This window comes from Gouania willdenowi, chromosome 6 (genome assembly GCF_900634775.1).
Source record: "Gouania willdenowi chromosome 6, fGouWil2.1, whole genome shotgun sequence".
NCBI classification, from domain to species: domain Eukaryota; kingdom Metazoa; phylum Chordata; class Actinopteri; order Blenniiformes; family Gobiesocidae; genus Gouania; species Gouania willdenowi.
This window is the reverse complement of record NC_041049.1, coordinates 58101049-58124854: the sequence shown is the minus strand read 5'-3', so window position 1 is coordinate 58124854 and position 23806 is coordinate 58101049. Positions and strand designations below refer to the sequence as shown.

The 23806-nt window shown below is 36.9% G+C and overlaps 1 protein-coding gene across 1 annotated transcript in view; it reads right to left on the bottom strand.

The window, feature by feature from the left end:
• The window catches only part of ranbp10 (RAN binding protein 10), a 47254-nt gene that overhangs the window by 8016 nt on the left and 15432 nt on the right, over window positions 1-23806 (bottom strand). Inside the window, exons 2-10 of the mRNA XM_028450336.1 lie at window positions 13898-14009; window positions 11318-11370; window positions 4397-4564; window positions 4285-4307; window positions 3009-3193; window positions 2064-2176; window positions 1832-1940; window positions 565-713; window positions 285-483 (exon numbers count right to left, since the gene is read on the bottom strand). Of these exons, the coding sequence (XP_028306137.1) occupies window positions 285-483; window positions 565-713; window positions 1832-1940; window positions 2064-2176; window positions 3009-3193; window positions 4285-4307; window positions 4397-4564; window positions 11318-11370; window positions 13898-14009 (1111 nt within the window). The remainder of the gene's footprint in view (window positions 1-284; window positions 484-564; window positions 714-1831; window positions 1941-2063; window positions 2177-3008; window positions 3194-4284; window positions 4308-4396; window positions 4565-11317; window positions 11371-13897; window positions 14010-23806) is intronic.

Sequence of the window (23806 nt, the reverse complement as noted above, 5' to 3'; positions counted from 1 at the left end):
GTGTTCTAAAACTTTTGACCGGTAGTGTATTTTACATTGTTTTGTACAAAAATAACTAACTTTTTGGTTGACAAATGATCGTTTGAATAATTGTGATTATTATTTTTTTCTATAATCGAGCAGCCCTATCAGTGCTTATAATTTAGTTTTAGTTTTTATTAAGTTAAACATTCCTCAGTAGCTGATTAATCATTAAATGTGTGGTAGAATCTAACACCACATGTAGAGAATTCTAAGTCCACACACAGACTAAGCAGAGAAACAGCCTGCCCAGTGTTTCCCACCTGGTTTCCTGGGTGCTGTTGGCACTGCGTGGTTGACTCTTGGTGGAGTCTGAAGAGTTAGACTCGGAGTAGTTGATGGAGGAAGGGGAAGAAGAGGTGGAGGAGGAGGCAGAGGAGGATGCACTGGGATACTTGATGCTGCTGCGGTTCTTTGACTTCAGAGGGGTCACCCCGTTACTGCAGGTGGGGCTTTCCGTCCCTGGATGGAGGTAAGAAAGAAGTTAGTTGTTTAAGTAAGAAATGAACGTTTTCCTTCTGAGTATCTGCTGTGTTTTGGTACCTCCGGTGTGCAGGTGAGGGTTGCTGGCTCCGTGACGGGGGCTGAGGTTGGGCGAGCCGGGATAACTGTCCTGGGACTTTGGGGACCGGATTGCCAAACAGCGAACCTCGCTGTCTGTGCCGTTTACCATCTCCACAAACTGACGACACCTTGAGGAAAGCCCATTGTGGCGTTAAGGAGATATCATACTTTTTTTTTTTACAAAGTAGACAACTGGTATTATATTTTCTAAAATTCTACAGCTGTATCCATATTGTGTTGTGATTAACAGATAGTAACCATCGTATTTTAATAATAGCAGAACTGAGCATATTTCAGGCACAAATACATATACCTCTTTAGGTATATCTACATTCATTTCAGATTCCCACTTCTCCTTTGTATGTAATTTGCTATTTGAAGTCATGCTTGGAAATGCATGGTAAAATTAACCATTGATTTCCCCACATTACCTGTTTGTATTTTTATCAGAAAATCATCTATTGGAGTGGGCTCAAAGACTGCCCTCCATTCTATGTCTTTAGTTATGAAGGCCGATATCGATCCAATGCAATATCAGCACGAATCATACGTACTTTAATTACTTATTTTGTAGTGTGGAATGTTAGAAAAGGTTTGATCATGTGATGTTACTCAAACAGAGAACAATAGTCAGCAACAGGAGGTATGAGAAAAACGGACTCATTTATTATTAACCAATTGGTTACATACATTTTAACCTTCAACATAATATCTACAGTATTTTACAATATATATATATATATATATATATATATATATATATATATATATATATATATATATATATATATATATATTATATATCAGAGATTTTAGCTGTAATCCAATAAAATCTGATATTCGTTTTCTGGCTGATATCGAACCGATATCGATATCGGATTGGGACAACTCTAATAATGACGTGTACTTTTGTTTCCAAATTATAAAAAATGCAAATGAATTAAAACATCACGTCCATATGAAGTGATATAAGTTAGCACATCATAAACAATAAGAACATCAGATCGATATCAATATCGGATTGGGACACCCCTACGTGTACTGACCATTTTCTGAATGTTACATCCATATAGGAGGGTATGACGTCCTTCAGTAAGCCTATATCCGCTAGTGACGAGAGTATTTTTCATCCAAAAGACACTTTAATTGTCCTCCATACTTTTAATTTGACTTCGGTCCAACTGTTGTGGCCTTACAGACATTATGATGGCGTGGATTTTTTATATTCTCCAAAAAGCTAACTTACTTCAACACAAATAGTAGGTTGGGGTTGCGTTCTAACAGGCCCGGGTAAAGCTGCTGTGTGGCTTCTATGGCTTCACCCACTCGTCCTGCTAGCACCAACTTCTGTATTCCTGAGAAACATTCAACAACAACACTTGGACATTAATTAAAGGAAAGCAGGCTTTAAAGGCTTGTTATAGAGTAGCCTAAAGGAATCTTCATTAAAAGTGAAAAACAGTGTTTCGAGGACTCACTCTGTCTGTTCTTTATAGAAGTCTGGTCCTCTTGTATCATGGTCTGTGTGGCTCGCGCAAAGGAAGTCGCTGTAGCACAGTACCCATGATGCACAAGGTAACTGGAAACCATACTGGACACAAAGGGGGCTCGTTTAAAACAGTGAGGAGCAATTTGTTGCGATTGTTGGAAGTGGTTTTCAAGTAGCACGGACAATCAAGAACAGTTGGTTTTGAAATAATTTACAAAGCAAACATAGGCATAAAAACAAAGGCAATTTCTCACTTGGCATTAAACAATTACCTTCCACAGAGTGTTTGGGAAAAAAAAACAACAAATGAGTTCATTATATAAAAGTTTTCTTTTTTAAACTTTGACATATAGACATTTCCACCATTTTGTTCAGCTATTAGTCTTCAAGAAAAATACTGTTTAAAGCATCGTCTATAGTAAGAAAACAATCTGCATTGGTGTGCATCCCATTTTTTAGAGAAGGGTGATCAAGTTATTATCTGCAAAAGCTAAAAAAAATATTTTCATAACTTTCTGGACACGTGGAACTCGAAAGGCACAAAGAAACACACCAAAAATTGTATCAGTTCTTCAGATGAGTATTAAAGAAATCAAATGTGGTTTTAAGCTTTGACAAATCAAAACAGTTTCACTTTCAATGCACTGATTCAACCCTGTGATTTTCTTTTGTAGTTTCACACCATCCATCACCCTCCCACCCATCGCTCCCAGACTTTGCTGCGCATCACTTGAATTTATGAATCCCTCAACATCGAGCTTCAGTCAGCCGTCGCCCCTGTCAGAGTTCACCTCAACTGTAGCATTTACAGACAAAAAGTTAAAGAGAGAAAGTAGGTCATGGGTGAGCCTTGTTATTTGATTAGCACCCTTGCATCCAACTCTAACCCCAGTGTGTTTGAGTGTGTGTGTTGAGAACTGTTTGTGAGTCTTACTTCTGCAGAACAGCCTGCCACTCCCCGAGCCTATCACCGATTGGGAAGCGAGCGATCATGCCGTGAATTTTGGCCCGCCATTCGCTCATGTAGTCTTCAATGTCGAAGACGAACGGCTGCTGGCCGAAGTTAGCGTCTACAATCTCACCGGGGGTCTGGAGGCCCACGGTGGGGTAAAGGTTGGGCTAGAAGATGTCAGGGCAAGAAAAGGTTTCAGATCAACTGGTTGTGCCCGATGATTCCCTGAAACACTTCATACTATATGTATGCAAACAAACAAAAAACACAAACACAGTAAAAACAGCCCCACACCTTCATACTTCACATAAATAAGATACACATACAGTAAAGATCATTTTGTAAAGGTTGTTTTTAATAAATGGACAAATTCTCTTGATTCAATTTATCCAACATTACTGTAAAAATTATTAGGTTTTGCTATGTTTTTCCGCAAATCAGAATGAAATAATTCTGGTTAGGTCGGAAATCGATGCAAATTATAGTAAGTTTAAATGTTAAAGCAGAACTAAGTAACTTTTTCACCTTAATAAATCCTTCTCGTAGTCCCTGTGAGGGTAATACAAGTGTTAATGGGGCGATTGGGGGGTTTCATCGCCCCCTGCTGTCTCTGGCCAGAAAACCAGACTTCCAACTTTCCTGCCTAAGTCGGTACCAGTTTCGCAGCTCTGTTCTCGTTCCCGCGACAAGACGTACTGCTTTACGACAGCCCGATACACACTAATGCTAGACTATCACCAGCCTCGTGGCTGCTCACGGTTGTTTACAAATTCAATTTTATCAAACTTATATCATGGCGGAGCAGCAAAAAAAAAAAAAGGCAGAGAAGACCTTTGTCCGAGGAGGGGAGGGGAAAAAAACAGGAATCGGATCGACAGAGGGCTCAAACACGAATCCACTTGGGGAACGTCTTCAGACATTTCTTTGCGTTATCCTTCCTCTACCGTCTTGGCAGAGCAAAAGTGCGCATGTAGATGTGCGGTGGGGCAGGCGGCGGGGGGTGCGGAGTGTTTACGACAGTGACATAACCAAAAGGAACCTTTAGGGGGAGCCGCTAAGCGCAAGTTACTTAGTTCTGCTTTAAGAATACACACATTACAGTTACAGTGCAGTGAACAGTAATCATAGTTAGCCATTGCCAACCCAAGATAAAATAAAACTAGTCGAGGAGAGTGAAGTTAGAGTGAGAGAAGCCCAGCTTCAAAAAATGACAGAGAGAAAAAAAAATATCCATAGTTAAAGGTATGTAAATACTTACTGGGAGGTCTGTGAAGGCTACACCTAAGAATCAGAAACATAATAACATTTAGTTTAAAGATGAGTTTAAGTCCGCACATTCAGCGAATACCCATGGCGGCATGCTTCCCAACCTAAACTGATGCCATTTTTGGTATAAAAGCAGGTGTTGTTGATGAGGTTGACGCAGCAGCCGATGACGTCGCCTGTGGTGAATGTCGGGCCGTACGGGTGGCCGGTCCCGGAGGAGCAGAAGGAGTGGCCGTCATCGCCGTGGTAACCGTAGGAGTGCTTGTCCCATCCTAAAATAGGAAGAGGATTAGGATTAGTTTTGCCTTCTTTTTTTGACCCCTTATCAAAGGATGAAATGTGTCGTCATGCCTCCATCGGTCTGTAAGTGCAGCTTTGGAGCTTTGACAGTCACATGAATTAAACATTTCCAGCCTTAAAGGAAATTAAAACCTAAATATTTTTGACAAGTTGAAACCACATTAGAAATTTGACACAATAGTCTGTTTTAATGTCAATCTTTGTAAAAATGGGGATGCAATAATAATAATGTTGATAAATAGAAGACATTCACAAAAACAGAATAAACCATCAGCGAATCAATGTCAAATATTAAGGTAATACTAAGTTACCTAATACTAAGGTGTTAAGATAAATAAAATAATATATACTTGGAACTACTAAATACTTTTTTTTCCTACACAACCTGCCTGTTTAGGGAGGGTGAATTTAATGATCCACTTTTGTGGAAAGATTACTAAATTTATAAAACTACAATAGAAATATTTTACTAAATTATAGCAACAAAAAAAAATCTCTGTTCAAATGGCAGATAGAAAATGATCCCTGTAGCAGGTTATGAGGAGGACGACCTGATGCATCCGTTTCATTTTTGTCCACATGTGGAAGCTTTACGCACTTATTGAATATGATTATTCTGCTGGGTAAAATGTGTATTTTTAAAACTAAAACTGCACTAAATTTATGTATAAAACACTTTAGGAATAGTTTGTCATCACTATATGCTAGAAACAATTATAGCAACAAATAACAACAGAATAACTGAGCATGAAAAGAAATGGAACGTCTGCTTACTTGAGTTAGAGATATAGTTATTAGGTGTACTTTCTTAAAGGTGTGCCATTTGTTGTTATCAATGTTTTTGCTAATTGTGTTGTATTTTGTTTATAGATTTTTGATTAGCATTATTCATATTTGATTTTTCCTTATGATATGTTTTTTTTTGTTTGCTTTGCACTCATTTTCTATGAATGTGTGGATGATTGTGGAATGAATGTATGGGGGAGTGGTTGGAAGCCTGTTTTATTGTGTATATAATTTTTTTTTTTTTTTTTTTTTTTTTAAAAAGTCCATTTTCCTCTCAAATGTAGACAATTATTCTCTTTTAGAGCAGATAACGTTATTGGCTTAAACACAACATGTGATCTCACAAATAGTACAATGCAAGAAAGTGAGTCATTCGGCATATAAAAGGTTGTATTTTCACACTACACATCTGTACCTTAAAGGGTTTATGATTAAAAAACAACAGCAACATTTAGGTCTAGATTTAGTCTTCAGCAAAGGTGACTCATAATTTCCCACTATCCAGCGCAACCATGAGGGCGTTTTAGGAATATTCCCACAAACATTTCCTAAGCATGCGGTGCAGTAACCCAGTGCAACCAGCAGGAGGACTTTATGTTAAAAACCTGGTGAGTCACAGACACAGCAACATCAAAAAAAAAAAAAAAAAGGGGGGGATTGAAGGGTTATCATTGAAAGAGAGGAGGAAATCATGTTGAGCTGATTAAATCAAACAATATTTTGTTGTTTTGTTGCCAAGATGTTGAAATTCCTTTCATGAAAAGAAATGAGCCCTTTTGACTTTGATTAACATCTTCTTTCGTATAAATATCACTGGTCCAGAGATAATGCTGATGAGTAAAAACCATCACAATACAAAGACCTCAACTGTGATTCACTGCAAATATGTATTTCGAAATGTATGCTGTATTTTTTAGGTTCTTTAGTATTTCGTTTAAATCACTCTTCGAACACACAAGCTCCTGTTGTGTTTATATGCTAATAAGTCAGGAAGTAAGGAAGTCATTTAAGTAAGTGCTGAAGGGAGTGCGTATAGGGATGAATGAATGCACTGACGGCATTCATCTTCTGCAGGCCGCCACTACTCTCTGACGGTGTTTCGCCCTAATTTCGGCTTTCATACTGTTGCCAAAAAAGCAAAGCGGGCGTTAGGGAAAGTAGGTCGTTGGCGAGTCGAGTCATTAGGTGCGTCCTTGCATTAATGCACATGTCTCCGTGAGCAGAACATCAGCTCTAAAAGGCAACGAAAGTGTGTACGTTTATCCTCGAGCATTGGTGTATTTCTTTTAGCTCGGGTGCATATTGTCCTCCACATCTCCATGTGTTGTGTTCATATATTAAGTGTGCATCTGCCCCTGTGTGTTTGTGTGTGTGTTGTGGTATTAGATTAATCTGCTGACAGGGATATTGCCTCTAAAGCCAGGCTCAGTGCTCCAACATGCTAATGAAATGGGCAGGCCTCCACAGCAGGATCAGACACAGAGGTCAATGTTGGAGAACCTTGTACTATTATGGGACACAAACACACACACAGACACACACACACACATACACAGTATTTTATGTATACTTTTGCTATACCTAATTTAAGGTCTCTCATTGAACGTTTACAATTACCGGCTACTCATAATTTATCATAAATCAATAAAAAGGATGCCTAAAAAAAGCCCAATTACAATAGTTTTGTAATATTATTAGCTCACCTGCTGGTGGCAATAACAAAATATCAGATATAGGATAACCTTTGTTACCCAAGCAGTCATGACTGAAGTGTAAGGAGGGGAGGATTTCAGGTTAGGGTGGGGGGGTGGAAGCAATGTGGAAACTTTATTTAGGAAGGCAGTATTGGAGTCCTGTGCCAAGAGAGGACCAACCTAAAGCTATACCCATTAAAATGCCATACTTTACAAATCACAGGCAAGACAACATTGCTTTTCTAAGCTATCTTCTGATATTTATATACTTAATGACTTTAAAATCCTTCATAATGAACCAAAAACAAATGATCACAACTGGAAAATATGTGCAAAATAAAACACAATGCTTACTTTATTCCAACAATGGCAAGTTATAAATGCACAAAAACTAATTCAGACCTATGTATAACAAAAACAAGCTGATGTGAGAAAAAAAGTTAAATTGGAAATTAAGTATTTGTTTAAAAAAAGTTTACTTTCGGAAGAGCAAAGTCTTAAAAGACTATGAACTCAGTGAGTGATGATGCATTTATTCAGACTCCTCACTGCATTGAAAACTCAATAAGTAACACAAAAAAAAAAAACTGAACACAACCTCTACAATTACTAGGAACTCCACTTACAGTTGAAGAATATAATTAATGTCAATAGCGCAGTAAAACAGTGCACAAACAATCACGGATGAACAAATAAGAGTGGACAAACAGAAACCCTGAAATACAATCAGTTAGCTCAGGACACACACACACACACAAAGCTACAGCATTCAGAAAACACACAGAGATACAACACAAATACACACAGTCACACACACAGAGTTAAGGCAATCAGCAGTAATCTGTCTGCCAGGGACTCAGACCATCTGTAGTGGAATCCTGGCAACCAAATCTATTTTCATAACTAATGGGTGACACTGTTAGGAAAATGCATCCAAACACACCATGCTGTTCGTAGCAGTTCGACCCTTTAAGACACTATTTACTCGTGAGGCAACAAAAAGAACAAGGAGTGGTGAACAATCTCTGGGTGCGAGTGGATCCACAGTCTGCTGAATTCCACAAACCTCGACACATCGCGACTTGTCAATAAGCAGGTCAAACGGCACCAGACAGGACTGGAAACTCCAGTACACGATTGGTCCAAGCCCAGTTAAGTTGATCTGAATGGCTACGAGACGCAGGAAGGTTTTAGCTCTGCTCGCAGTATTTAAAAGGTTCTACTACTCATGGTTAACCGATAAACACTTAACCGATTAAAACTAACGATTTTTTTTTTTTTTTTTAAATGAGTTACTTTTGTCAATAAACTCATAGGGGCGTGTCGACACATTCAATACATACTGAAAGGTGCAACAGGTAGCCACTTTACAGCAAAAAATAGCAAAATGGAACTCTGTATGGGACAATTTCACCCAAAAAGATGATGAGATCATTAGAAAAATATGTGGTACAGCCAGGGATTGTTTTTGCTACGGGCAATGTGAGCAACCGCCCAGGGTGTGATCTATGTGGGGGGCGCGCATAAGTGACACACACGGGGAAACAAGCACACGCACAGCTGATGTGACCGAAATATGCATCCAAACCAGGCCCGACCAGTCTGGTTCCGTCAGGCTCGGGTCAGGTATGATATCCTTCCTGTGTAAGAGAGTTTCAGAGGAAAGGCAAGGAGGAGGGGTGGGGGGTCAGCAGTTAGGGGAGTCCCAATCCGATATCGGTCCAATATTAGCCTGAAAACAAATATCTGATAAAAAAATATTTTTGATTCATTTTTTTATTTATTTTATTTAATTGTAGAATACTGTAGATATTATGTTGAAGGTTAAAATGTATGTAACCAATTGGTTAATAATAAATGGGTCAGTTTTTCTCATACCTACTGTTGCTGACTATTGTTTAACATCACTCGATCAAGCCTTTTCCAACATTCCACACTACAAAAAAGGTCATTATTATTTTTTGATTAAAGAAAAGGAGAGGAAAAAAACTTATGTATGATTCATGCTGATATCGGATCAATATTGGTATCGGACGATATGCAAGGCTGCAATATTGGTATCATATCGGAAAATGAAAAAGTTGTATCAAGACATCCCTATCAGCAGTGTTGCAGGTGTTTGTATTTGAAAAATATAATATTCTCTTATTGTTATGCTTGTGTTTGCAAGTGCAAACAAAAAAAAGTCACATGGAAGACTTTTCGTCACAGTACTTTTGAATGGGTCGTTACCAGTCTGTGACCGTCACTGTCAGATAGTTTGTGATGGCAGGCCTTGCGCCAACAGACTTGCATTACATTAAAACCGTCGTATTCTACTTGATAAAAACTAATGAACAAGGCTTTGAAACTTCACATTTCCGAGTTGAAGATTCCGATCTCTGAATTTAACCAAGTTCTGCGTTAGCGTGTCAGAATATTTAGTTGACCGCTATAATATTAGATTTTTTTTTCCCTCTGACTTTACTGAGGAGGAGCTTTGTCTTCAGGTGGTGTTTCAAGTCACTTTAAGTAGGAGATCAGAAAATCCTGAGTTGCATGGAACGCAGCATTAGATCACGTTGTGAGATCTTGTTTGATCACACGGGATTTCTGGCTTGGAAGAAGATCAGTGGTGGAACAGAATGGTTATGTGTGTGGTGGTGGTAGTGTGTGAGATTATCAGAGCATACATACGCATTATGTTCAAAACTGTTCAATGCCTGATTTTTTTTATCATCATGTGTGGAGTATGTAATAAATAAAAAATCTGTTCAGATTTAGATAATCCTTTGTGTGTGTACCCCACTTAATGCACACACGCCGTTTATGACTTACAACAAGGAAAACAAATAGGCTGGATTACCTGAAAATTACTTCCATTTTAGACCAATGTATAAGCACACATTTTCCATTTAGCATCCCATTTAACACAGCTACTTTTTTTAAGCAAACATTGCAGCCAACTGTGTCTAATGGTGTATCTTTGGACTCTGCAAGCTATGTCAGGCTGACAGTGTGCCTTAGTGGGGGGTCCAAGCAGGAGTCGACATTTAGCCAGGGGTAACATTATTCAAGCTTGTAGACAAAGGCAAACCTTTCCTACACCAATTAATGTTTGAAAAATATCACCAAAGAGCTGAAATTTTGCAATACCAACAACTAGGGCTGGGCGATATGCCTGGGAAAAAAGTGTTTCATAATAAGGACCAGTAGAAAAAAGGTCAAATTTAAATAATTTTATTTTAAATGTAATCTTTAACATTTAAAAGGAGGTCAACAAAACTACTGATTTTTTATTTTTTATTTTATTGTATATCTCATATATATCTCTCTGATTTCCTCTAATTAAACCAGATCAGACTTGATCATATAAAATTCATTACTGAGAGCAGTACTAACAGGATATTTTGGTGTAATAATCATAATAGTTACATTACTGTCTAATGGGACCCATCTTTGTCTGTGATCACGTGAATTATATAATTAGAAATATTGCGTTTCAGAAGTTGGGACGGATAAATAGTGACGTTAGTTTTAGGCTAAACATTTATTTCACAGGTGTGACATGTTAGCTTTTATACAGTACATCCATACAAGTGTTAAATCTTACCATAAAAACAATAGATCATATTTGCAAAGTCCCACCAGAAGCTCAAACCACATTTCCTGTCAGTGATCTGACAGTTAGGAGACATGTCTGAACATGTTCTTTCTGGAGCTATCCGACCATTCACAAATGATCACAGGTATTCACTTATATCACTGCTCTAGCTGTAAAACTACGGGAAATACTAATAATATACTCTTCTACAATCATTGTAATACAGGAGTGACACGTCCATATTTTGCTATATGAAGGCTAAAGTAAACAGAATAGTGCCAATAAGTTGGAGGTAGACTGTGATGAAATAGCTGACAACAGTCAGTGATTCAATTACAAAAAGTTACATTGTTACTTGTTAGTGGATTACAGGCCTCAGCTAAAGCTACCAAATACCTAGAGTTTTAGCCCCACCTCAGAAAGCAAACATTACTGCTGGTTGTAAAGAAACACAGATGTCGTCTGTTTCTGTAGAGAAACCTTCAAAATTCTTAGGTCAGGCCATTTGGACGATTACTGCAACCACAGATGCAAAAATGTAACGGCCCTTTCATCAAAAACATCGACATCCATTCCTCGTGTGACCCGAGATTAATGCCTGGATGCTTTTATCTAATACACACGTGTTAGTTCATCCTCCCACTGGTAATATCATTACTCACCAGGCAGTCTGTTCATGTTGACTCCCTGGGCAGACAGGCCAATGCCCATGTACCTGCACAGAAGAAAAATTAAGATAGTGAGATCATTCAGACCATATTCAGCAAAGCAGTTAGAAATTAGTAGCAATTATGTTCAGCATTTGATCTTTTTTTAATATCTAAAAAAACCTCATTAAATTTTACAATGTAGCTTCAAGGCAAATATTTATTCTTTTACATATGGTTTCATATATACATATACATATATATATATATACATATACACATATATATATACATATACACATATACATATACACATATATACATATACATATATATATATATACATACACATATATACATATACACACATATATATACACATATATATACATATACACATATATATACATATACACATATATATACATATACACACATATATACACATATATATATACATATATACATATATATATACATATATACATATATATACACATACATATATACACACACATATATATATATATATATACACACATATATATATATATATATATACACATACTGTAGATTTTAATGGACTTATGGACGTAACCTGTGTACACGGAGAAAACTGATACAAACACAAATTCAACTCCAAAAGACCAAAGAATCCCAAAAATCTTCTAGCTAAACGGCAGCATGGCTAGCCTCACCCCCTAAGCAGTTTGACAAGATCATACGAGTGTTTTTGTTGAGCATAGTTGCAAAACATTCCATTCAACTCTTTTTGTATGACGAAGCTTAAAGTTGCCACCGTTTAGATTTAATAGTCAAAAGTACACACAAAGACAAAAGTATTAAAACGTCAGTGTTCCAGGGTTTTTGCTTACTGTAAAAGTCAAAGAAGCATATTATGGAAGGGTGTTCCACGGAAACGTGTCTGCTTTCTGAAAGTCACTGTCTGTTTTCTATTAAATACAGCGCATATGCTATCACAGTGGAATGTAATGACAGACCATGTGCTGGACTTCTTTACAGATCTGTTCTCTGGTTTATCTCCCAGCACTGTATATACTGTATTTTACGTCAACTGAAGTCCACATTGGTCGTGTTTGTACTCTGGAGCAGGAGGAAAATATGTACCTCTTGAACAGCTTGGGCATTTGGAGTGTTCAGAGAAACACGCAGACAGGTCCACATTACAAATGTACACTTATCGTTGTGTTTTAAGTTTCTCATCTCAAACGGAGTGGAATAAAGGGTACATTACACCCTGATAGAAAACTTCATTTGTGTAATAACACAAAAAACAGAACAAGAAAGGAAACACACAGCCAATAACTTCTTGGAATTACTGCAACTGATCCACCACTTATACAGAGCCAGTTTATGCTTGGTAAAGAAACATCAATGTATCTCACTGATGCATTGTGACACTACTTAAAGTTCAGTGCAGATTTTCCCAGCCAAGTAAATTGGAAACCTGAACCATCTGCAGTGAAATGTAAGGCAGTGAGTCAGATCTTTGAGAAAATTTACTGACTCATCAGGCCTACAATAAAGATGTTTCTGCAATGGTAAATTTTGTTTGGCAACCTCTTCCGGAACAATCTACAATGTTACTATTATACAGCTGACGTCTTTAGTAAACAATTTAAAGCTGCACTACCTGATTCTCGAACCATGACAGAGAAGCATGGCTGAATTCAAATGATAAATCCCGTCCCCCACTCTGATAATCCCTCCCAGTTTCCTTCTCTCACAGAAGTGCCCGAAATCGCGCACGAGAACTGAACGTGCACTACCGGTAAAACACGTTGCCACGCAAAAGGATGCGCACAAAATATAGGAAAATGGAACATTAGATTACCTGTCTAAAAGGAAAACAGCCACTTGCGCATCCAAAGTTAGTCCAAGACTGAAAACAAGTTTGGACCGTGCTCGTGCTTCACTATATATTGTGGCAGCAAATGAGGAGGCTCCTTCGTGGGCTCTGCTCACCCCTCCTTTCTCTAAATTCGGTATTTGGAGCTGGAAGGGGTGACCACCAAGACTCTGTCTTCCGGGGTTTTATTAACTAAAATAATGAATTATAAGGCACAGACAGCATGCAGACGTACGATTTTTTCGGAAATGGTTACTTTAACGATATACTATATGATATTAATAAGATTTTTATTTTTTTAATTAAAGAAAATCGAGTACCCCAGCTTTAAGGAATTGATTTAAAGTAAGAGCAATATGTCACTCAGTAGATCAGAGATTAGCCATGTTGCCCAAAAGTTAAAGTCATTTGTACTTTTGTTGATGGTGCTTTAGTCCACTAGCACGATGAGGTCTACAATGGCCTTTGGGGGGGTTTAAATGGCAGCAAAACACACTAGTGAATAGAACTTTTCCAGATAGATTTTTTTTGGGGATAAAATAAGACAGTAGTAAATGCAGTGTAGTGATTTGCAATCGTGTTTCAAACAGGAACAAGAAATAGAATAGGACAGAATAGGAAACTTATACCTGATAAAATAGTCAAAGCAATTTAAAGTTGAAAACTCGGCCATTTAACAACAACACAGGAATCGTACAATAAAGCTTTAAATAGGTTCTCCTCACCCATCTCGTCCTTTGCTAACAATCTTGACTTCAAAGTAGTAGATCCCACAGGCAGCAGGTATTGGGTGCGTGGCTCGGACTGATGCGGCGTCCTTGTGGTTCTTGCCATGACCTGTTAAAAAAAGTAAAAACAGAAGGAATATTATTTTACAGTTTAAACAATCTGATTTACCTTCTACCGTACAAAACATGTCATTTTAAAATAAATTCTCAAGAAAAGCAGAAAGCTTAATCTAACAAACTATTGGACGATAACATATTTTCTTCATACTTGTGCTTTATACTCTCACATTAATGGGACTCTGGGCTTGACATCAACTCTTGCCCGCTTGTCACTGGCAAGTTAAAGTTGTCGCCTGGCAAAGTATCATTACCCTGAAATTGCCAAGTTGCCAGACATGGCAAGTCCAGAGAAAATGTACTTATTTATAGCTTGGCTGGAGCGGCGTTGCTGGGCCTGTTCAACAGAACCACCGTCTGTGCAAGGAGAGAGGAGTTCTTCAATAAACTCTATTTCATACCAGACATTTCTGTCCTCAGGTTAATGAACGCAGGAGAGGGGGTGTGCACCTCACCTCCACAATGTGCAAGTGCTGGAGTGAAACATATTGTGTATACTGTATATGTATAAAATCCTTGGCAGCTCTAGGTTACACTTTCATCTCCAGCCTCTAGAACATTTAAATTACATCATAAGCCAAAATGTAAGAAAAACATTATATTAGTTATTTTGATTTCTATAGATCAATATAACGTTTGTCATTTTATCATCTTTTTCACATAGCCTAAGGTCTATCTGGACACCAGAACTGTTTACGTATTCATCTTTCTTTATATTTAGCTAAAACTTCAGGAAAACACTGATAAAAATTGTTTACATTTTTACTTAGTTTAGACACGCAGTTAAGGTGAATAAATCAAAAGTATTGATACTTTGGTAGTTTTTGATTTCTAAACAAAATCTTAACTTGCAATGTGGCAATTCAATTGATGCTCTACTTGTCCTGTGTGACACTTAATCTCTGTAAGACCATATATGTGATTTATATTTTTAACCAGAAAAAACCCTGACACCTGACAAGAAATATATAAAGAACAAAAGACAGGGTGTCTGAATTATGTCTAGATTAAGGCTGAACGATTAATTGCATTTGCGATATCATAAACGTGATTTTCTAATCGCAAAGGCTGCAATTTTTTATTTATTTATTTATTCTTGTCCTGTCTTGTACTGTCCTGTTGAGTTCAGAGAGTGTTTAAGAAGTGCAATCCACACATTTACATGTTTCATGAAACGTTAGTTAGATATGTTGAAGAGGTAAAGCCACAGATTTGTTTGCTTTATTACTGTAATCTGTGCTTTAAAATGTATATTTATTTAAAGTTGAAATAAATCTGAAATTGTTTATTATGAAACAGATTGATTTATTGATTGTGTTCATTGAAAAATACATGACAAGAGGCCCTTGAAAAATATAATCGCAAATTAAATCGCAATCGCAATATTAAGGAAAAAAAAATCGCAATTAGATTATTTTCCAAAATTGTTCAGCCCTAGTCTAGACTAATTAGATTTATACACAGCAGTCATTAGGGTCTGTCATTCTATATTCAGATGGAGGCTCATGCAATCCCTCAGGTTATGACAGCAGGAGAAAAACAAACTTCTATGTTCAATTTTGTAGAATGGTAATCTGCCTCCACTATGAGATGTATGATGTATCCACATCTTTCTCTGTCACAGGCAATCACACCATTGACCAAATTAACCTTTCATGATACATAAAGAGACACTGCTAGCTGTGTGTATGTGTGAAATGTCGATTGAGTGTAACCCTAAACGAAGCAGCTGGCTGTCAGTAGACACCTTGAGGCTATTGCCGTTTTATGCACATCAGAGATATGAGCTGGGTCCCCTCAGTTACTCTCTGACAACACAGAGTTTACAAGTCATACAACAAAAAGGTTTAGCTTCACTTTAAAAAAAAAATGTAGATGAGATATCTAGCAGATAATTACAGTACCACCAGTTATAGTAAGTACACAATGCATACTGTGACGTGATGACAGACACAGATGGTCAATGAAAGATAGTCTTGTAAAAAAAAGGACCAATGCAGGATGGCAAACCTGACTGGTTACTGTGATTTCATGACACTATGCTGTGTCATTGCATATAGCTGTACAATGACAGAGACTGAGTGATTGTCTGGTCCATTCAAACCTTCTATTTTTAGCCTTCCATCGGCCACAGGTCTCTTTACAACAGCATAAATGGTTGTGTAAGAGCTTCTGCTTTTCACAATCACCAAACAGAGTATATATATATACAGTATATACATACTGTGTAATCAAAATACGGGGTGAAATTTGTCTTGCATTTGTATGGCCTCTGATTTCGGTTCCCTGCAATTGGGACAGAGAAACCTTTGCCAAAAGCACTTTTCTATTGCAGCCCATGATGTTTTTCTGGTTCCTTTATGGTCAAAAGAGAAAAATGTGTCCATATATCTCTTTGGACATAAATACTGCTAGTGGGCTACTCTTATTGGTCCTTCAGCACATTAGCTACTATCATTGTGTTTTAATTGAAACAACAATTTCAAAACAAGTGTAAAACTTTTAATTTGAAAGAAGGGCTAACATTTTCAAAATCACAGCATTTTGTGGCAATCACTACCATGGTTTCCAAGAGTTTTTGGATGAACTTGAGCATTTTTTTCACTGAAATTGGAGTGTCTCGCATGCCTCAGATGAGGCAAATATTTACCAAGCTCACTTGCATAAACCTCACAGCCAAGCATACAAACATTGGTAGCCATTGGCTTCATCACGTTTCAGTTTCACCTAAAACACACGTATGAATTAAATAGCGCAGCAGACGACGCAAAAAGGATAATACTGTCTAGAAAAATGTGCATGTCTGTCAAGAAAGCCAGGGTTGATTCATTCTTTCATGTTATCTATAAAAACTTGAGAGGCACAAAAAATAGAAAATGCCACTTGTCAGATGATGCTACTACCAGAAGACTGAGACTTTCTGAAGACCAACATATTTGAAGTTTTTGTGAAACATTCATCCATAGTCAAACACTAACAGAGTTTGCCTTGAAACCGATTCAAATAATCCAAATATATCTCACCCTCCAGGATTGGAATGACATTTAACACATTTAACTTCAAAAAGCAACAGATAATTTCAGATACTGTATACCATCAGGCTAAACATACTGCACAAAAATTAGGTCCAACAAATGCCTTTTTACATCTTGGCCAGGGGACTACAGATGAAAAATAGCCTCCTGGCCTATTCTGGCTTTTTTTAACCATGTTTGTTCATAGGTTATATGAAATTGCACTGTCCCCTTTCAAATAAACCAATACAATATAGTAAACAGTCTATACAACATTTTATTTAGTCTTTCTTGGACTAAAATTCAAGAAACACTGAGTTTCACCTATTGAACCATTGGAATGACAGATATCGTGACCCGTGAAAGAAAATGCTACTTTGTAGGTTATCCTGTTCAAGTTAATTTTTTATTTATTTTTTTTAAATCAATCACAAAATTAACATTGTATAGTCTCTAAAATATAGAGTATAGCCTAACTGACAAGGCAAGTATTATTATATAGGAGAGGCCACCAACATGTGAATTATGCATCTTTTTATGAGGTTGTATTGTTTTCTACAAATATTCTGATCCCTGCCACACTCGGGATGTCCACAGACGTATATATTGTGTTGGAGTTAATATTGCTTTTCTCTGTCAGTGTTATTGCCAGGATCTAAAAGTGATCTCCCATGATATGCTGCCCTTTGACCTGCGTTGCCTGGGAGTGGTTAAGCCCTCTATGAGTCTAATAATGGATAAAGTTGGATAAGAAGCTATAGAAAACTGATATATAGAGGGAGGATAGATAGACGGGTTTCAGTGCAACATCATCACAGATGTGCGCGCACAGCCAAAAGTGGCACATTTGTCATTGTTTACAAACAGGGTCAAGCAGCAAAAGATTTTTTTCCATTAAAGGTGCAAATGTAACCAATCAGATTGTGCTGTGGGTCAGACTATGGTGGACATAGAGCTATGCTGCAGACAGTCAATCAGAGCCAAAATAAGGCAGTTTTAAATTTATCTCTTATTGGCTTTTGCATTAAAAAAAGGCTGATGACGATATGCGTCAAATGCCAACTACTGGTGCCAATAATCGGTCAATCCTTACATACAACTTTAAATTTTGCAAAACCACAAAGTACAATTACACAGGTCTAAAGATGTATGTTCTTTGCATCCTTTGTGTACACACTGGGCTTCTTTATTAGATAACTGTTGATGTAGGGCCTTCTGATAGCTGGCCTTTTGGAAATCCATTTGTCACTGGGACTATTAATATGGGTCTGGTTTATTTCTCACCATTACTGAGGACCAGTTTCTTGAGGTAATTGGTGCACTGGTCTGAGGGTTGTTGATTCAATTGGTCTGAGCCATCTCTTCTGTCACAGACCTAGCTAACCAACCAGCTATCAGATGTGTAGTGCTACATACTGTATATTTACAGTGACTCTGGCTGTTATTACTCTATTTGGGATCAAATAATGACAAAAAGCCATGTATTAAAGTTGGCACCTAGTCAGACTTTCTCATCAGTTGACATGCTCTGTAGAGGTCATGCATTGCCATCTCTTCTGTTTGCGATTTCTGGGGATACATTTTAAAATCGCAGCAAAGGATTGGAGGATGTCCAGTCTTTGTCGTAACCTTGGGGGTTGTGCATCAGGTTTTTGCAGTTGCCATGATTCTGTTAACCTCTTTTTCCAGTGACCTACATCACCTGGGGGAGGATTGTCAGTAGCGATCAGATGGACAGGATGAAGGTCAGACCCTTCTAGGTCATGCCAGACAAAGGCAAATTATCCCCAGTCGATTTGCAAAGACCTCTAAAGTTGAAGACACAGTGGAAAGTCACAATGATTAATTAAATGAACTAATTGCCCATTTAAAACCACATGCCTAATACAAGAGGTGATCATGATGTTGATGGTGATTGATGTAATTAAGACCCCAGTGAGGGAATGGCACACCATTGCAGTTTATTTGCGTTAGATGATATCACAAGGTCTTTCCAAAGTTGTTCACAGGCCAAAAACTAATGGAAACCCCTGGCATGAATCAGATTTTGTTTTTTATTTCAAATGGATTATCCATCTTTTTACCAATATATAAATACTGTATATATCCATTGCAATTACATTATGGTCAAAAACAGGGCTTTACTATTTTACAAACCAGTAAAAAGCACAGAAAAATATTGAATTGAAACATCCTTAAAGCAAATCTACATTGGTACATGTTTTATGAATGCGTGTGCCAATAAAATGTTAGTGGTGCTATTAATTTGAACATAGTCCACGGACTATGTCAAGTAATTATTCTCTATCTTTTGAGAACTTTAGAGAGATTACGAGAACTGCGATTTGATTATGAATTGATTATCAAAGCATTTTCAATCAATGCATCTAGATTCGAGATGGTTTTTTTCATAGCATTTCTTTGTCTCTCACTGTTTTTTTTTTTTTATTTACTTTAAAAAAAATATTGCATTCACATTCAGACACAGGGGACACATTTACCTTTTATCAATACAGCAGAGAATATCTGTCAACTTTTAAGCAGCTAAATCCTAGCTTGTACCATAGGGGTGTGCCAAAATATCAATACTACGATATATCGCGAGGTTTCTTCTTGCGGTACGTTATCGATTCACTGGCGCCAAATATCAAGTATTAAATAGTATTTATTTTTATATTGCAACATATAAGACATGACGAAAACAATATATAGAAATACATGATACACAGAGATAATACAGTACATACACAGTAGAATGAGATAATAGGTGAAAGAGTGGATATTCACAAATTTACAGTGTGTGTGTGTTAATAAGAGCCACTGTGCAGTATACACTTTGTTTTACTTAGCTGTCATTCATGTGAAATAGATTGACAATGTTTTGTAATTCCTGTGAAATGGATTCAGTGCAGTCAATAAATTCTGAATTTCTTCAATGACAAGGATATTGTAATGTATTGTGGATAAAATTTCCCGCGATATATTGATTATCGCGGAATCGCTGCACCGTGAAAATATTATTATCAGGGTCAAAAATATCCCAATGTATCGTATTGCAAGGTACCTGGTGATAACCAGCCCTATTGTACCATATACAATAAACAAACATGAAACAAAATATTCCATATAAACTCACAAATGTGATTTAAATGATCTAAAATGCTTGTTTAAAATGTGACGCCGTAGGATTGTGTGTTTCAGGATGATTTTATGGATATGTTCTTGATAGCGCTTTGAGATGACTTTTGTTGTAATTTGCGCTATGTAAATGAAGTTGAAATTAATTGAATGTTTTGTTGCAGGCCTAAAGAAAGGTCTGTGCCAGTGCATGTGAGGACTAGGTAGAAAGTAACTGTGCAGCCTTGAGTATAGAAATTGGCACACTGGTCAAAATAGCATCAAAACCACAAGGGTGGAGGAACAGAGTGAGAGCTGAAATAACCAACAGGAGAAAATCTACCCTTCACTCTCGCAAATAGAACCTATTTATAGGTCAACCCAGAACAATTATGCAGTGTCACCTCATCTGTGCACTTTCTAGTGAGGCAAAGATCGTGGCTCACACGTAGTATTCTCAAAATTAAAAGGCTAGTGTTAAGTCATCATCAGATTTTGCATGTGATACCTTTGTGAGCAATTCTGGGAATAAATACGATGATCTGCATATTCAGCAGGAAGGGGAGGTGAGGCATCCATTGACGCAATACCACTCTGTCACAGAAACCAGGTTATTTTTTTGTATCCTAGCAAAAACTATCAGAGACTTGATAAATTATGCATTACATGATCTGTGAGGTATATATACTTTGCACTTGAAAAACCTGACTTAAATACATAAGAGCCCTTCTTGGCTTATCAAATAACCATATTACATTTACCAGAACACATCATAAGCCTTCCAAAACATGTTGCAGAGCCTGTCTGTATCCTTTCATCCCCTGCACTGATGTAAACAGACGACAGGGCCCGATGTGACCTTGTGGTGCATCAATAGAGATTTTGTACAGCCTTAGATTCAGAAATTCCTTTACACCTCGAGGTGGGGGTGTTGCAACAGGCCCAGAAAAAAAACTAATCAAACCAGAGACCACCGCCAGAATAAAGAGTGCAGTGCATGAAAGTCACTGAATACAATTTTATTTCAATTGTTAAAAAATACAGTATCCACAACCATTCCTGATTCCATCACTACATCTTGGAAAATAAAATATCATCCAAATAATTTGTGATTCATCAACATCTTGGAAAATAAAATATTTTCCAAAATTATTCTTAATTAGATCACTAAATCTTGGCAGGTGTGAAGTGCAGGGGCGGGAGGAGAATTTTCACTCCCTGCAGCAGCTGATGGGTGGAGATCAAATCTAAAATTCCTGCTGCTAAGCATAGGTATGTGGATTAAAATGCAGGAAAGCATTCAAGTGATTATGTTAAAACTGGTATTTCTATTTGGCTAAAACTGACCTCTAGAGCAGTGGTTCCCAAACTTTCCACACAGTCCCGTACCATTTCACACCTCTAACCTGAAGCCATGTACTCCCTACTCCTGCACACTAATAAACATATAATGTCATGTACAATGCAGAACTATCCTGTTGAGGAATAATACATAATCATAAAAGCAGCTAGAATATTTGTATTTCCTGAAGAAAATGCAAGTGAGGATGCAGGTGCTGGCTCATGTTGTCTTGCCTTAGCTTAGCGTTAGCATTAACTAGCATTAACCTAGGAATAACATTAGCCTAGCATTAACATTGACTTAGTATTAACTTTAACCTAGTATTACCATTAGCCTAGCAATAACAATAACCTAGCAATAGCCTAACATTAGCCTAGCATTAACATTGACTGAGCATAATAATATATCTACCCTCTGGGTCTATGACGGAGTTGATTATGTTAACGGGTAACTTTTTGTTGAGAAGAACCGAGACTCCTCTTTGTCTGGAATTGAAACATGAATTATATATCTTGTTAAAATTTGAATCTGTCAGGGATTTTTCTTCTGATTTAAGTAAGTGAGTTTCTTGAAAGAAGACAATGTCTGCATTTAATCTTGATACATAGTCAAATATCTTAATCTTTTTAGCCTGTGAGCGAATGCCACGCACATTCCAAGAAGTTACTGTAAACTGATACATAGAATGAGGTGAGTGTTAGTCCATACAGGTGTGAGCATAAGTGAGAATCTGTGAGCATTTGTGCACTGTGTTGTAAAAAGCTTGGATGCAAGGAAATAAAGAAGAGGAGACATATTTATCATGCGATAGCACCACGGGGTAAAGGACTGGATTGAATAGGTTAGTGAAAAGCACAAACATACAATGACAACAACCAATATCAAAAGAGTAAAAGGAGCAAGGGGTAATTATAGGAGGTATAGGAGGTGGGGGGTGTTGTGGGTGTTGAGTGAGTGTGAAAGAAAAAAAAGAGTGAGGGGTTCGAGACGAGTGAGTTGACATGAGGGTAGAGAGTGTCCTGTGAGAGAGTACGTGCCAAAAAGTGTTTACCAAAATCTAAGCCAATATGTAGCATACATACAAACATACATACACATACGTGTCTATATATACCTATCCATGTTTTTATTTTAGTGTTATTATCTTTATGTATTTATTTATTTTAATTATTATTATTGTTATATATATATACATATATTTTTTTAATTTATTATTATTTTTTTTTTATGGAGTTATCATTATTTTATATATATTTTCTCTATTTATATATATATATATATATATATATATATATATATATATACATATACACACATATATATATACATATATATACACATATACATACATACACATATACATACATACATACATATAAACATATATATACATATATATACACATACATACATACACACATACATACACATACATACATATACATGCACATACATACACACAAACATATACACATACATATATATATATATATATATATATATATACACACACATACATATACATACACACACATATATAAACATATACACATACACACACATACATACATACATATGTATACATACACATACACACACACATACATACACACTTTTTTTTTTTTTTTTTTTTTTTAAATGTATTTATTGTTTTTATTTGCCTTTTCTTTTTTTTTTTTTTTTTTAATGTACAGATATATACATACACACACATACAACATATATATTTATTTTAATTTTTTTTTTAAAATAATGCTACCTTAGCTTCACCATGAGTGGAGAATTATCCTTTCAATGTTAACTCACATAACACCTGTGTTTTTTTTTTTTTTTTTTTTTTTTTTTAACTTCATTATTATTATTATTTTTAGATTTGTCTTTCTCAGTAGAGCCAGGGCGTGATGTTTAAGTCCCTAAACAGTTGGCCATCTATGTAAAGCTTGTCTACGACCAGTTTGGAATTTTTGCCTTTCTGTCGGTTTTCTTTAAAGATAGGATACAGGGTTTTTCGACGTTCGTTTATTTCCCGAGGGAATTGATCGTTCATGCCGAATTGCGTACCTTTAAGTTCCCGACCTTTACTTTTAACCTGGATCTTCTGTTGAAAGTGCTCAAATTTGGCAATGATGGGACGTGGACGGTTTCCTCTACGTGGTCCAAGGCGATGGACACGGTGAAATGTGATGTTTTTCACGGTTTCTGCCGGGATTTTAAGCGCCGACGACATGAAGTCTTTCAGCAGAGCATGTGGGTCATCGTTGGGAGTTTCTGGAATACCTGAGAATATTACGTTGTCTCTCATACTGCGAGATTGGA